Here is a 13532-nt window from a genome sequence, read left to right as displayed (position 1 = left end):
TGTCTTCGACATTGTCCTGGTAGGAGGGTAGTTGAATGAGATAGGTGTTCGAATCGATGTCTTTCAGGTCGTGCTTGTTGTTTGCAGTGATTGAAATTGTCAATAGCCCGTTGGAGATTTTGAGTGAGCTTCGCAGACCAGCCTATTCTGTCGTGTGCGAATTGAGTATTTATACGTGTGATAGGATCCAGGGCGGGAATAACCAGCCTGGTTGGCCTTAGGCGCTGGGCCAAGACAACTGCATTCCTTCGCGCTGATCGTTCTGCTCATCGTGGTGCATGCAGGATTTCTGATGGATTTAGAACACCAACTTTACCAGGCTGCCTGCTGATCCATGTGGCGCAGTACGGTCTGAAGGATTATTCGCTGCCCTCCTGACCTCCGCACCGCTCTTGAAAGAGCCATCAGCCTGCTTTCTCATATGAACTGTTTCGCATCTACGCCATTGGTAAAACATGTTCTAGGCGTCCTGTAGCACGACCAATCGAGACATAAATTGAGCCAAGCACACATAGCCTCACGTCAACTTGAATACATGAGCCACCGCAACTTTGATAATACAACACATACGTGAGGCTTAGACCCAGCGTGCAACCAAAAACAGGCAACACTTCTTAATTTGTCCAGTTGGGTCAGGCTCTCGCAAGATGCTCATTCATATAGTGCGTAAATCATGACTATGTCCACGAGAGCTTTGATCCTGACTTCGAAGCTTCGCGAGGGTGATTTGTCGCATGTTCAGAAGTCCACGCTCATCCGGAATATTCGAGTGTTCATGACTCGAATCCACTTACGTGATCTCGATGTGGAATAACTGTCAAAGTAGACAGTGTACTGCTTATTCTGGAAAACAAATTCTCATACAATGTTTGCGACTGCAACAATGCCGGTAGTCATAAACTACACTGTAAAACAACATTGTGCTCAGAGTCTCCAATGACATCCTTGCCCAATGTTATAGGCGCATGATCAAGCCTTGTCCTCCATGTGTTGACGGACCTCATGAACGAGGCTACCTTTACGCTCGACAGAAGCATCTTGACCCAAGCCAGACTCCTCTTTGAGGAGAGCGAAGTTCTTCTCAGCCTCCCAGTTCCAGATACTGTCGGAGGCAAACAACAGATCAATCTCTTCGAGGGTACGACCTGAGGTCTCTGGGTAGAGTGCCCAGACCATAGGTATGGTGATGGCATTGCAAGCTGCAAAGATGTACAGCGTCTTTTCTCCGAGCTGCGCAAACATGACAGGGCAGAGAAGAGTAAGCCAGCCATTGCCAATAGACCAGCCCACGACACCCCAGGCGTTTCCTTTAGCGCGGACCTCGAGAGGGAAGATTTCGGCCTAATGAGCTTCGTTAGTATGTGCCATACGAGAGTTGGTGTTCAAACTGCTGGCTTCAAGCATCGACTTACCGGGTATAGCCAGGGAACTGTCAACCAAGTGGCACCAAAGACGAAGGTGAAGATGTAGATCATGGCTACTGCGGCGTTGCCATAGGATGAAGCTTTGGAGGGGTCGCCATTTCTTGTAGCCTCTTGGCCAAGATAAGAGAATGCGCCAGCTAAAGCCATAGCGATACCCTGACCAACAGAGCCCCAGTAACAAGTCCAACGACGCCCAATCTTATCAAGAGTAAAGACACAGATCAGGGTTGAGAACATGTAGAAGATGTTGTTGAGACCAGAGATCCATTGACGCTTCTCTGGTCCCATACCAGCAATACCGAAGATCGTAGGCGCATAGATGGTAACACCAGCGATACCGATCCATTCTTGCATGATTTGTAGCCATACTACCAGTTGTACACGTCGACCAGTGTGCATCTCGCCAGAGCCAATTCCGAACAGCATGGTGAAGTAGTTTTGTTTGCGGTAGTTGGCGCGCTCGAGTTCGCATGAAGCGATGATGTCCTGGAACTCAGCTTCCGCTTCGTGGTTGTCTCCGCGAAGGCGTGTGAGGACATAGCGGGCCTCATCTTCTCTGCCCACTTTGGCAAGCCAACGAGGTGATTCTGGACAGAATAAAACGACAATGGCGAGTATGATCAACATCGGGATCTGGAAGGCGATAGGGAAGCGCCAGATAAAGGAGGAGGTACCATCACCATAGAAGGAGCATCCATATTCGAGCCAGTAGGCAATGACAACACCAAAGACTAGATTCAACTTGTCAGAAACGTGGTGCTCAAGCCATCGGTAGCATACTCACTGTTCAATGTAAACTCAATGGCCACGAATTGACCTCGAGACTTGTGCTCAGCGCTTTCCGTAGACCAGACTGGCACAATCGAATTGAGGATTCCAGTGCCCCAACCGTTGATGAGTCGTGCGCAGATCATCCAAGAGTGGTTCATGGCAGAAGTCTGTAATGCAGCACCAACAATAGCAACCAGAGCACCGATACAGATGGACTTGATGCGACCGTATCTGTCACCGAGGGATCCTCCGACCAGACAACCAATGAGGGTACCAAGATAGTAGACGGACACAATGCCACCTTGGAGAAGAGAGTTGTTGACAACGGGCTCGCCGTCAGGTCCCATATGACCAAAGCCCATGCGAGTGTAGTAGTCGTAGGCAGTGTTGACACCACCCATCATTCCTTGGTCGTAACCAAAGAACAGAATGGAGAGGCCGGCGACGCAGTTGATCCTGTGAGTTATGCATGAGTTTTTCAAATGACTTGGGTGTGGTTTGGGAAGAAGACTTACGCAATGAGCAAGCTACGCTTCTCATAGCGATGAACTATGTTCAACTTGTGGATTTTGTCCATAGCGAGATAAATGCAAAAGAGAATTGATGATAAGACTTTGAGGTTGCACGATGGGGTGATCTATTGATCAAGGTCAAACCGATATGGGGCAGATGTTCCTGGGGTCAGGAATATGGAGAACCTTTATATGCTTCCTGCCCTTCGTTCTAAGGATGGTATCTGGGGCGAAGATATGGGGGTACTTGCGGGGTATTGGGTTTATGTGCGGATGCGCCTATTCGTCGAAGCTCATTGGTCGCGGGAAGCCGGGCATGGATTCCTCGCTCCGACTGCCATTCCGAGCCCATGCTTAAGTAGACGCTTGATCATCCGTCAGCCTATGTTGACTCATCTAAATCTTCCAATGCTCCTGATTGGTCGGGGTAGTCCGGTGTGCACTTCATAGGCCCTATATGCACTGCTCAAAGTGTATCATCAGCCAGTCAGTGCCATTGACAAATGCAAGTGCCACTCACGCTTCCATGGTCACTCGTGTGGTGGGCTTGTAACGGCAGAACTCACTGGTACCCACAACGTGTACCGACGATATGAAGAACTTCGGTGTTTGCCTTTTTAAACTTCCTATGCTCGCAATGTAAGCCATGTACATTGGTCGATTCTCCGCTGGCTGGCCATTGATAAAAGCTTCATCGCGAGGGATTTCTGTTCGAGCATCTCAAACATCGAAGCATCAAGACACAATGATCCCGGAATCATTAGACGGAAACAACGTACGTGGTCGTACTGTTCAGACTGTGAACGTGACTGATCGAGAGCCAGAATCCATCTTTTGTTCTAAGAAGCATTAACGACCTTGCCTTCGAGGATCGTCCCAAGCCGGTCCTGCAGAGCCCTCATGATGTCCTTCTAGAGGTCGATTACACCGGCATTTGCGGCTCAGAGATCCACTACTGGACTAGAGGATAGATAGGACCCTTTGTTGTCAAAGAGCCCATGGTACTGGGCCATGAAGCCTCCGGCACTGTCATTGAGATAGGCAAGAAGGTCACTTCTCTGAAGAAAGGCGACCGCGTGGCCATGGAACCAGGAGTATCGTGCAGACGCTGCTCAGCTTGCAAACGCGGTACATACAATCTCTGCAAAGAGATGGCTTTTGCTGCTACTCCTCCCTACGACGGCACGCTAGCCCGCTTCTATGCGTTGCCAGAAGATCTTTGTTACAAACTTCCAGAGCACGTCAGTCTGCAAGAAGGCGCTATGCTTGAACCTCTCTCTGTCGCCGTACACATGGTCAGGCAAGCGAAGGTTCGGCACGGAGACAGTGTTGTCATCTTCGGAGCTGGGCCCATTGGACTTCTGTGTTGCGCTGTGGCTCGGGCGTATGGCCCTTGGAAGGTCATTGCAGTTGACATCCAGAAAGAAAGACTTGCGTTTGCTAGAGAGTTCGCTGCGTCCGCAACTTTCGAGTACTCTGGTGGTACGGCAGAAGAGAGCGCAGCAAGACTGATCGAAGACAATGGTCTTGGTGAAGGTGCTGATGTGGCTATTGATGCAAGTGGGGCTGCCTCCTCCATTCGAACGGCGATTCACGTACTGCGTATGGGAGGTTCCTTCGTCCAGGGAGGAATGCCTCATGCCGATGTGCCTTTCCCTATGGTCGAGGCTTGTACCAAGGAGCTTACAGTACGAGGATCGTTCAGGTATGGACCGAAAGACTATGACACTGCCCTAGGAATGGTTGCAACAGGTGCGGTCGATGTCAAACGACTCATTACCAAGACGGTTGCATTTGAAGAGGCAGAGAAGGCTTTCTACGAAGTCAAGGAGGGTAAGGTGATCAAACTGTTGATCGCAGGACCATCTCAGGGCACCTAGGGGACATCCCAGTCGCTTTTTAGACCTGTCACGTAGCTAGACGAACGACATGGATCGGTTAGCAATTATGCAATTCCCGAGTATTCTGTGCTTTTCGTCTCATTGTGCCATGGCACGATTGGGCCCAGCCATATACCATTAGTCCCAAGACTCTGCTAGCCGGCAGGTGTCGCAGCAGACTTACAACTTGGCAGTGTATATTCTATGTCTCTGACTCCAAGAAGCCGTGTTGCTGTGCGCCGCAGCATCAATGTTCCGTTTTGTACGTGACAATGTAATCGACCCACATCAGGGGTGCATAGCTTCACTGGGGCTGAGCTTGAGATCGAAATTGGCAAGAGCACCTGCAGCCAGAGACTTCGCACTTTCCATCCTTCCGAGCCGCGCGAATGATGTACGTGGGTCCATTTCTGTGAAGCTCTTGCTACTCGGTCCTCGCCGCTTCCAGCTCATCCGGAGCAAATCCTTCAAGCAGGAACCAGGTTGCCTGCGCCCAGATGATTCCTAGTAACCAGATTCGGCTTATTTGTGAGCTGGCTCGTGACACGTATTCCTGCATGCGTGTGATATGGAATCTTGACGACATCGAGGAGAGACATTATGCCGCTGACTTGCTAGGCTCATCTCCGCTAGCCCGAGAGGTATGTTCTTGAAGTTTGCTAAGCACTCCACATTGCCTTGAGAAAGGGGGGCCCAGACTCGATGGCCCATCAGATGGTGGATCGTAAGACTTCAGCGGTAGCATATTCAAGGCCTCTGATTCGTAGGCCGATACATGTTATCCACCAGATACGATGGAAGAACGATGGTTCGACCTAGTGGTAGTGAAACGGCGATAGCTCAGGAAGCCCCCAGGTCATGCGTACGAAGAGCGGTGGAGACGAGGCTGTACTCGCTGTAAGCTCTTACAGATCTCAGATTGCACGAGGGACGTCTTAGGACTGGAGACGATCGTCCAAGCCCCATACACATAGTTTCATTTTAGAAATCTTCTTCGCCCAGACTCCTGTTTCCTGCTCCCCGATCAATTGCGGGACATGACATCCTGTAGGATCAGTCTAGATGCTTTCAAGTCCGCCGCCTCCCGTTCCCAGTAGCGTATGGTAGAGACTGATAGTCTGACAGTTTCCTCAAACTGCTTTTGGGGTAATCCGCTTAGGCCAGCTTTATGTGCGGCTATAAGAAGCAGAGCCGAGTTGAAACTCTGTCGTACCATTAACCAAGTACCGTGATGTCGATGGCGAATATCCCAATGTCGAATGAGCTTCACACAAACTGCACTGTGCTTCTGTACAAGGGACCTGACTTTGTTTCCTGTTTCCTCGTCAAGATCATAGTGAAGCGCGTAAAACAGGAAAGGCCGATAAGTCCGTTCCTGAAGTTCATAAGTCCGCGCTTGAAGGTGATAAGCCAATTCATCCTCAGCAGGCATATCGTAGTCGAATGCAATAGGAGCAGGAAGATTTTGATACCTAGACTAGAATTAGAAGTATGAATAGCATGGCACAGATCCAAACACCTTACCATTGGTCAATCTGTCGAGAGAGCTCTTCTGCTGCTTTGATCATACTAGTAATCGTGGTGAGCTGCAGATCAATATGATCCGCATAGAACGAATCCACGACGCGCTGCAGGATACGACGCGCTGCGATATCAGCCAAATAGTAGTACCATGAACCTTGAACTTGAGGAAGACGCTCCATGAACGGCTCAGGGCTTGTATAAAACATGACAGTCGGCGATGCTGACATACAAGAGTCGTTGTCGCGACTCACAGGAGGTAAGGGAAATGATTGAGTATAGTTTTGGGAGGTGAGACCAGAGGAGGGAACTTGGAGCTCCACAGATATCTCGCTAGTCAGTGTAAGCATTGGAAGCATTATGGCGAGATGGCTGACTGACTGTTCTGATTTCAGACAGGACCAATACTGTCGACAGGCATGAGAGTCAAGCAGAGCTGACTCTTCTGACGATTTGAAACTTCGTCTGTTAGAGATCTGGAATGTGACGCACGCTCTATTAAATGATACTGATGCTTGGAATGGTCGAAGTGAATACATTTCATAAACTCCAATCAGGAAGTAGCACTCAGTAGCTAGGGATCCATTACCCAGAAGGCCGATGCGTTTTCGAGCTTCATCATAGTAATATTCCGCAAGAGAGTATTTTGGTGTGTCTTCGTAGCTGTTACCATATTTTCCATTATCGGCAACGGTCGAGATACGAGCGAACGGCGACGAAATCACAGCCAATGCACATGTCAAAAGCTTTGTTCACGTCAATAAGGACCTGGCACAAGACAACACACCACTTACCACAAGACATGTAGGTCCATCCCACTGAAGCTTCCGCTGAGCTACACCACAAGCCATCTTTCTTATTTCAGTAGGGTTCAATATCGGATTCTTTGTATGAACATGGCCAAGGAAGCTCTCAACCAATACGAGGATATCATCTCCCGGGAATCCGCGATCGTTGTACGCGACATCCTTTGAGGCCGTCTGATTTGAACGAGACTGGCCATGTTTTTCCAGAAGATGATCAACGCCATCGTTGCTGAGCACTGGATCGGTGAATAAGGCTTCAATATTCGTAACATCTTGACCATCTCCGAACACAGGCCATTTAAGGATGCCCTCACAAGAAGAAAACGACAACTCAGTGACCAATGGGGAGTATCCTGAATCAACATAGGTAGATTCGAGATTCTCGAGATCTGTGTCAATTGTACTGAGTTCGACCTGCCGATGCTGCACATCACTCCGAACTCCCATGGTGGTGTGGTCTCCTCCACCACGCTGGGATTCATTGTTCGTACCTCCGTGGACCGGTAGCCGAGTGGAGTTGTTTGATTCGTTGAGATCGATCAAGTAGTCGAGCCGATTAATGATGGCCAGTGTCCCACGGTCGAACCTGATGGTTTTAGTAAATTACCACAGCGGTGTAGTGGATTGCGTTCACTAACGACAGATTTGGTTCAGAATCCTCATAAACACATTCGGAGTCTTGGTTCCGACATCTGGAGCAACTCGGGCGTGTGTTGTCACATTTGGCCTTTTTGGCCCGACATGGTTGACAAGCGACTAAAGCTCGCTTTCTTGAGAAAGAATGTCTTGTGGAAAGTGTGGGCGCGCGCGAAATTTTTCTTTTCTTCGATTGTTGATACCCAGGGTCGAGGCCGTGCTCATCTATCGACCGGCTCGCCATGACGAATCGAGTTAGGTTGCAGCGAGTGCTGATAAATGTAAGAGGCAACTTCGATTTATATGCTGCTTGATCACCGAGGTTCTTCCCCCATGCCAAGCATCGGCAGATGCTTTGCCCCACCTTCAGACAAAGTCACGGCCGCTCGACAGACTTTCGACAAACAGAAAACGCAAATCTCGAGCATACGCAAGTGGCAGAGTGACCGGAACTGTATTGACGCGTTCAGGGTATGCGTTCGACAACCAGTTACCCACGCTCTCGATGGACTCAGTACTCTGGCATTACGATAATACACTGTTTGTTGCGCCCCGTTGACGGTCGCGTCGAATTGACGGGTCCACGCCTGGTCAAGCAGATAGTGCGGCAGGTAAACAACATCGATCGATTCCATGAGCCTATACAGCGTTCCTCTCATAAGATCCGCTTCGTAACACGCAGTAGTAAATGTTTCACACTTTGCTTTCGTTAGTTTGGTGAATAATGAACCCCTTGGATAAATCAATTCTTGGGTTGTGTAGCTCTAGGTAGACTTTGCAGGCCATTTGACCCTCTTCTCCGCCCTAGCCATGAAGTTCGTAGGTCTGATGAGTTGGAAGAAAGGATCATACTCGACAGCCTCCTCGTCGACCTTCGACCAGTGGTAACGATACACCAGCTTCGGCAAGAAGATCTTGACCTCCAACAGTGCGAAGTTGAAGCCTACGAGGAGAGTTAGCAGTGGGCGCGTTCTGTCTAAATTTTGGAATACATACCTATGCAACCACGAGGGCCCTGTGCGAACGGGATGTATGTAGAACGGTGACGGTTCTTGACCTCCTCGGTATCCCAACGGTCAGGATTGAACTTGGCTGGGTTGTCCCACAGCTTGGGATTGTTGTGGATGTGGTGAAGTGCGGGGATGACGATACCACCCTTGGGGATCTTGTAGCCACCTGGCAGAACCAGATCGTGTTGGGCTGTACGACCAGGCTGGTATGAGGGGTTGTGTTTTCGCTGCATCTCTTTGACGTATTTGTCAAGGAAGGGGAGCTTGCCGATGATGTCGGCATCTAGCGCTGTGTCGTCGTTGATATCGTTGTCAATGAGCTCTTGCAGAAGACGCTCCTGCATACCCTCATATGTCACCAATCCGTAGAGGAGCCACGAGAGCAGGGATGACGTTGTGGTGAACCCAGCTGCTGTGGCTACCATGATGGAGTGGCTCATGTAACGTTTTGGTAGCTTCTCGCCTTTGTTATCAACAGCACGAACTGCATAATCTGCAATACACGATGCCTTGAGCGCTGCGTCCTGCAATTCCAGGTCCTCGACGCCATTGGGCGTGACTGCAGCAATGGCGGCTTCCATCTGTTGTTCGAGCTCGTTTCTGATATGTCTCAACTTTGCTGGGTCACCGAAAGGCAAGTATGAGTACCATGATCCCATGGTTGAAACCTTCTTATTCAGCTCCAGGAGTTCCGCGATATCACGGACCATCTTATGAAGCGGTGCATAGACAGAAGAAAAGTGGTTGAAGTCAAGGCCAAGAGTGAGTTTGCCAACAGCTTGTGAGCCAAGCTTCAACATATATAGGTAAACGTTGAAGGCAGTTCCTTGCTCATCGAGCTCGTCGAAGACCTTATATGTCGACTCGACTGTTTGTTGCATAGTCGGAGAGTAGTGTCGGACGGCCTTGGGGCTAAACGCTGGTGGAAGGAACTTGTGTGTAAGTCTCCAGGCTTCTGTGTCTGTGTCAGCAAGGAATAATCCTGCTTCCTGATCCATGATACCGAAGAGCGGATGCTCCGGTGTAATTTGCTTCGTGAAGAAACCGTTCTCGTTGAAAACGTGGTTGGCGATCACAGGATCATTGGTCTGGTATACAACACTTCCGAAGTTTGAAGTTTTGAAGACAGGGCCGTATGTATCGAAGAGTCGCTGGTGATTACCAAGATGATCTGGGTAGATCTCGTAGTAGTTGCCGATGTAAGGGAAACCTCTGGGACCAGGAACGTCTCTGACTTGCTTGCCGTCAATTGTGATTGCCACTGGCTGCTGGCTGTTGATGACCTCAGACACATTTGTCAAGGTGGTGTTATCCACTGAGAAGTCGATGCCTGTCCGAGTCAGCGGTGGGTCTCACATACCACGTACAAGAGGGTTCTTACCGCTTGGCTCCAAGATAACGAAGTGTCCAGCGACCAATAGACGAAGCGATTCATAGTCAGGTACTTCGCTCGAGTCGACTTCGACGTTATGCCCAGTGGTAGGATCCTGTCCTAGAAGGTAGAAATGTACTGACGGCATCTTTGTTATGATTTAACGATATGACTAGGGCAATGTCTACGTCTCCAAGAAGCCGAGGGACTTGGGGTTATATGTTAAGCATCCACATTGATGACCCATGGCCTGTCTAGCAGTTTGTTGCTGACCCATAGTGTATCACGGGCCATTTGGTACTCTGCCGCGGTTCTGGCATTCATCAAAAAGTCATTACAAGCGGGTCGAAGTAGGCGAGATTTCTAGAATGTCGGCCACGAGAACACACCGCCGAGGAGTGATCGCTCGCATCTTTGCGACGGCGATTTGAGCTTACGACACGTTTCAGGGAATACCTTGCGACATCGTTAATGGAGGCCTGTATGACCGGATCACGGCTCGACGCGTGATTGAAGACTAGTAGATGAGGCGACCGATGAGAGGAGCACAAATGTCGCTTTGATGCGAAGACGGTCCGGAGAGAACTTCTCCAAAAGTTTCAGGAAGCGCGACTGCGAGTCGGAACGGAGTTTTGACATGTGCTCGTCCGTGCTTTTCGGCCCGCTCGTACTGTCACGATTTAGCGTTGTCAATTCTCAGTGCTTCGTTTGTGCAAGAGGTCACTCTGATATGACTGACTTCTTGGTCAGTGTCGTATCACGACCATTCATGTATTGATTAGAAAGTAAATGATGACTTTATGCTGTGCAGATGGGACGCATTGAAGTGCTGCAAGGGATATGATGGATGATCTCAAGGATCGAATTTTGATTTGTTCAAATGCATTGCCATCATGTAGGACATGACTGTTTTAGAAGGTGAAGATATCGTCTGTCATCTTACCGACAGACCCAGGCTTCTTCCATCCCAGCTCGGCCAAGTTCTTCTTTGTAGCAATAATCATGCCTGGTGGTCCACACAGAAGAATCTTTGAAGATCCATCGTTCGACGGCGCAGGCATGTATTGCTCCAATATGTCCTTCGTGACGAACCCACTTCCATATAGCCAACCCTCGGGTGGATTGTCTAACATGTAATGCACCTTGAGATTTTTGGGGTACGCCTTTGCCCAAGCATCCAGTTCTGCACGCAGCAAAATATCGTCCTCAGTGCGATTCGCGTACACCAGGGAGACTTCTGTGGTATCGGTAAGGTCTTCGCAGATGCTTCGGATGAGCTGATAGTGGGGTGTGATGCCGGTGCCTCCAGCGACCATACCAATCTTCTTGGCGTAGCCTTTGCGGTACTTCATGGCGCCCTTGGGACCCCTGAAGAGAACTTGATCACCAACCTTAAGCTTGGCCAGATACTTTCCGGTAAGTAGACCTTCATCGTATAGGCGAATCAGAAGGATTAATTTGCCGAGATCGCCATCGTTCGATGTGGGGGTGTATGACCGGGTCACTGTCTGCTCGCCAATCTTTGCTTGAATGGCGACGTGCTGTCCAATTGGCAGTCCAAGTCTCGTCATAGGTGTAGGAAGCTCGAATGTTAGACGTACCAAACCTTGGCCAGGAAGAATCTGCTTCGATACCAAAGGAAGTGGCTGAAACACCGTGCTCTTCAGGAAACCAACAATATGTCTGGTAGGCAGCTTAGGGACTCTTTTATACATTGGGCTTCTTCCAAACCCGCCAGGAATGGTGGTAAGCTTAGAGATATATGATGTGAAGCCTGCGCCGAAAGCTGCTGATAGCACGCTGGCAAGCAAGAAGCCCTTGAGGAAGCCATTCTCAGATTGCAAAGAGTTGATATTCTGCAAGTATTTGTGAGCTCCAGGTATATGCATTCGACCGTGAAGCTTGTACACAATCGTTGTAGCTGTTCCGGCGAGTAGACTCGCGGCTCCTATCGTTCCGAGAGTCTTTGAGCTTGGAACGCTGCTTGGGCTTGGTGCCGGTTGTTTGCGAACAATCTGAACAGCCTGCCTGCGAGTAGATTTGGTGAAGCCTTGAAGCTTCCCGACCAAAAAGGGCGCCATTATCTCTCTGGCTTCGTCGGAGTGTCCAACGTCTTCGAATGCTTGTGTGGCATCTTGTCCAGCCACTTCAACCAGCGATTCTAGGCCGCCAGGATGATCCAGAGTGTATTTCGTGACGTCGTAGACATTTCCATCAACAATGATCCAGAGGTCCTTCTCAGTATTGTGTTCCGTTATCTCCTTGAGAGTGTACTCCGTGTTATCTGCCATTGTGAAAGACAAGCTTGTAACTTGCATCAAAGTGCGAGCGAAAAGAAATCAGATAGGGTTCAGGGCCCAGTCCGCAAGGACACAAGAACTCTTATATTACCTGCTGCCATAGTCGATAACAGATTTCGTGCTCGCCTGAACGAGGCGGCCGAGGTCTACTCAACTTCTCCAGACAAGCACGGTCGCGGACATGCAAGGTGTCGATGCGTAAACATACTCTCCGTGATATGTTCTCGATTAGTCACTGAGATGATGAATGTCGCATGCTGTGGGTCCCAAGGAGACGTCCATAGCGAGATGACGGTCGTCAAGGGTCATGTCAGATTGGGGTCGGTCGGTCCGAGTCCGAAGGTAGATGAGAGGCAGGTCGAGAAAATTACCGTGGGTCTGTGCGCCTTCGCCCGGCCCGGTCGTGTTGCCAACAGGACATCCGTCACAACAACAACGGCAGGAAAAGTGCGGGTACATCTCAAGTATCACAACAAATTTGCCAAACTACCAGGCTCCGACACCGAGTTCCGACTTCTCAGCTTAAGCATGCCGGTCGCGTTGCGTTCACCAGTGTGTGGCGACATTGCCATTACTGCAGTCACTCCAATGATGTTGACGGTTGGTGTGTAATCCATACTTTTTCCGCCTACTGAGACTCTGTCTTAACCATCTGTCCTAGAAGTCCCACTGGTTCGACATCCGAGAAGTTGTCTAAGTCATCCCTCATCTCCTGTCCATGCTCGGCAAAGCCTTTCATCATGCCCTCTTCACTGTCCCACTCCATGATGGTATGTACAGCGTAACCTTGCGATACTTCCGAATTGAGCTCTGAAATCTTGTATGACTTGAGTCCAAAGGACTTGAATCTCTCCATTGCGAGAGGCATGTGGTGGTCTTTGTAGTAGTCGAGCTTGAAGTTCTCGGTCTTTTTGTAGAGTGCGGAGACGATAAAAACCATCTTGATCGGCTTGTGTGGTGGAGTCCGTGTGGGTAGGTCTAGAGTCCTGGGATTAGCCTTGGTCATACAGTGAAGGTCGAGATCGAACTCAGATACGAGATTCATTGAGTAACTTCCCAAGGTCCAAAGGCTTACTTGATTATCTTGGTGTGACCCAGCAAATACAGTCAGACGCAGAGATAGTGTGCAGTTCATGGTATTTGACTGATGTGTAGCATCGGACTTACGGCTTATTTCCTATATCCCTCGTCCTTCGTCTTTTCGGCCGATGGAACTATCGCCAAATAATGAAGTATATTGTGCTAAGCATTGCTAGAGACGTTCGGATCGCGAATCAGAACTTCACATGGAGCTGAGAGC

General features: G+C 49.5%; 6 protein-coding genes across 6 annotated transcripts; 1 reads left to right on the top strand and 5 right to left on the bottom strand.

The window, feature by feature from the left end:
* Positions 1-969: 969 nt before the first annotated feature.
* On the bottom strand, positions 970-2772 carry AUEXF2481DRAFT_31575 (uncharacterized protein; the record flags this gene model as incomplete). Its single annotated transcript, XM_013486091.1, has 4 exons — positions 970-1341; positions 1413-2155; positions 2209-2651; positions 2711-2772. The coding sequence occupies 4 exons, from the start codon at positions 2770-2772 to the stop codon at positions 970-972; spliced, it is 1620 nt and encodes a 539-aa protein (XP_013341545.1).
* A 680-nt stretch (positions 2773-3452) lies between these two features.
* AUEXF2481DRAFT_31574 (uncharacterized protein) lies at positions 3453-4587 on the top strand (the record flags this gene model as incomplete). Its single annotated transcript, XM_013486090.1, has 3 exons — positions 3453-3482; positions 3532-3624; positions 3679-4587. The coding sequence occupies 3 exons, from the start codon at positions 3453-3455 to the stop codon at positions 4585-4587; spliced, it is 1032 nt and encodes a 343-aa protein (XP_013341544.1).
* An 867-nt stretch (positions 4588-5454) lies between these two features.
* Positions 5455-7953, bottom strand: AUEXF2481DRAFT_354750 (uncharacterized protein). The gene is made up of 5 exons (XM_013486231.1): positions 7556-7953; positions 6903-7500; positions 6490-6854; positions 6112-6441; positions 5455-6059 (listed from the first exon to the last, which is right to left on the bottom strand). The coding sequence occupies exons 1-5, from the start codon at positions 7792-7794 to the stop codon at positions 5612-5614; spliced, it is 1980 nt and encodes a 659-aa protein (XP_013341685.1). The 5' UTR covers positions 7795-7953; the 3' UTR covers positions 5455-5611.
* Positions 7954-8314: 361 nt separating this feature from the next.
* On the bottom strand, positions 8315-10080 carry AUEXF2481DRAFT_67841 (uncharacterized protein; the record flags this gene model as incomplete). Its single annotated transcript, XM_013486173.1, has 3 exons — positions 8315-8493; positions 8547-9890; positions 9942-10080. The coding sequence occupies 3 exons, from the start codon at positions 10078-10080 to the stop codon at positions 8315-8317; spliced, it is 1662 nt and encodes a 553-aa protein (XP_013341627.1).
* Positions 10081-10739: 659 nt separating this feature from the next.
* Positions 10740-12548, bottom strand: AUEXF2481DRAFT_42345 (uncharacterized protein). The gene has a single exon (XM_013486136.1). It carries the CDS (start codon positions 12221-12223, stop codon positions 10844-10846), a length of 1380 nt encoding a protein of 459 aa, XP_013341590.1. The 5' UTR covers positions 12224-12548; the 3' UTR covers positions 10740-10843.
* A 200-nt stretch (positions 12549-12748) lies between these two features.
* AUEXF2481DRAFT_42343 (uncharacterized protein) lies at positions 12749-13195 on the bottom strand. Its single transcript, XM_013486135.1, has 2 exons — positions 12894-13195; positions 12749-12836 (listed from the first exon to the last, which is right to left on the bottom strand). Exons 1-2 carry the CDS (start codon positions 13170-13172, stop codon positions 12813-12815), a joined length of 303 nt encoding a protein of 100 aa, XP_013341589.1. The 5' UTR covers positions 13173-13195; the 3' UTR covers positions 12749-12812.
* Between the last annotated feature and the right edge of the window lie 337 nt (positions 13196-13532).

The sequence above is a fragment of the Aureobasidium subglaciale genome (genome assembly GCF_000721755.1).
Source record: "Aureobasidium subglaciale EXF-2481 unplaced genomic scaffold scaffold_18, whole genome shotgun sequence".
Classification (NCBI taxonomy): domain Eukaryota; kingdom Fungi; phylum Ascomycota; class Dothideomycetes; order Dothideales; family Saccotheciaceae; genus Aureobasidium; species Aureobasidium subglaciale.
Note: the sequence above shows the minus strand (reverse complement) of the source record. Positions and strands in the feature narration are given on the sequence as shown.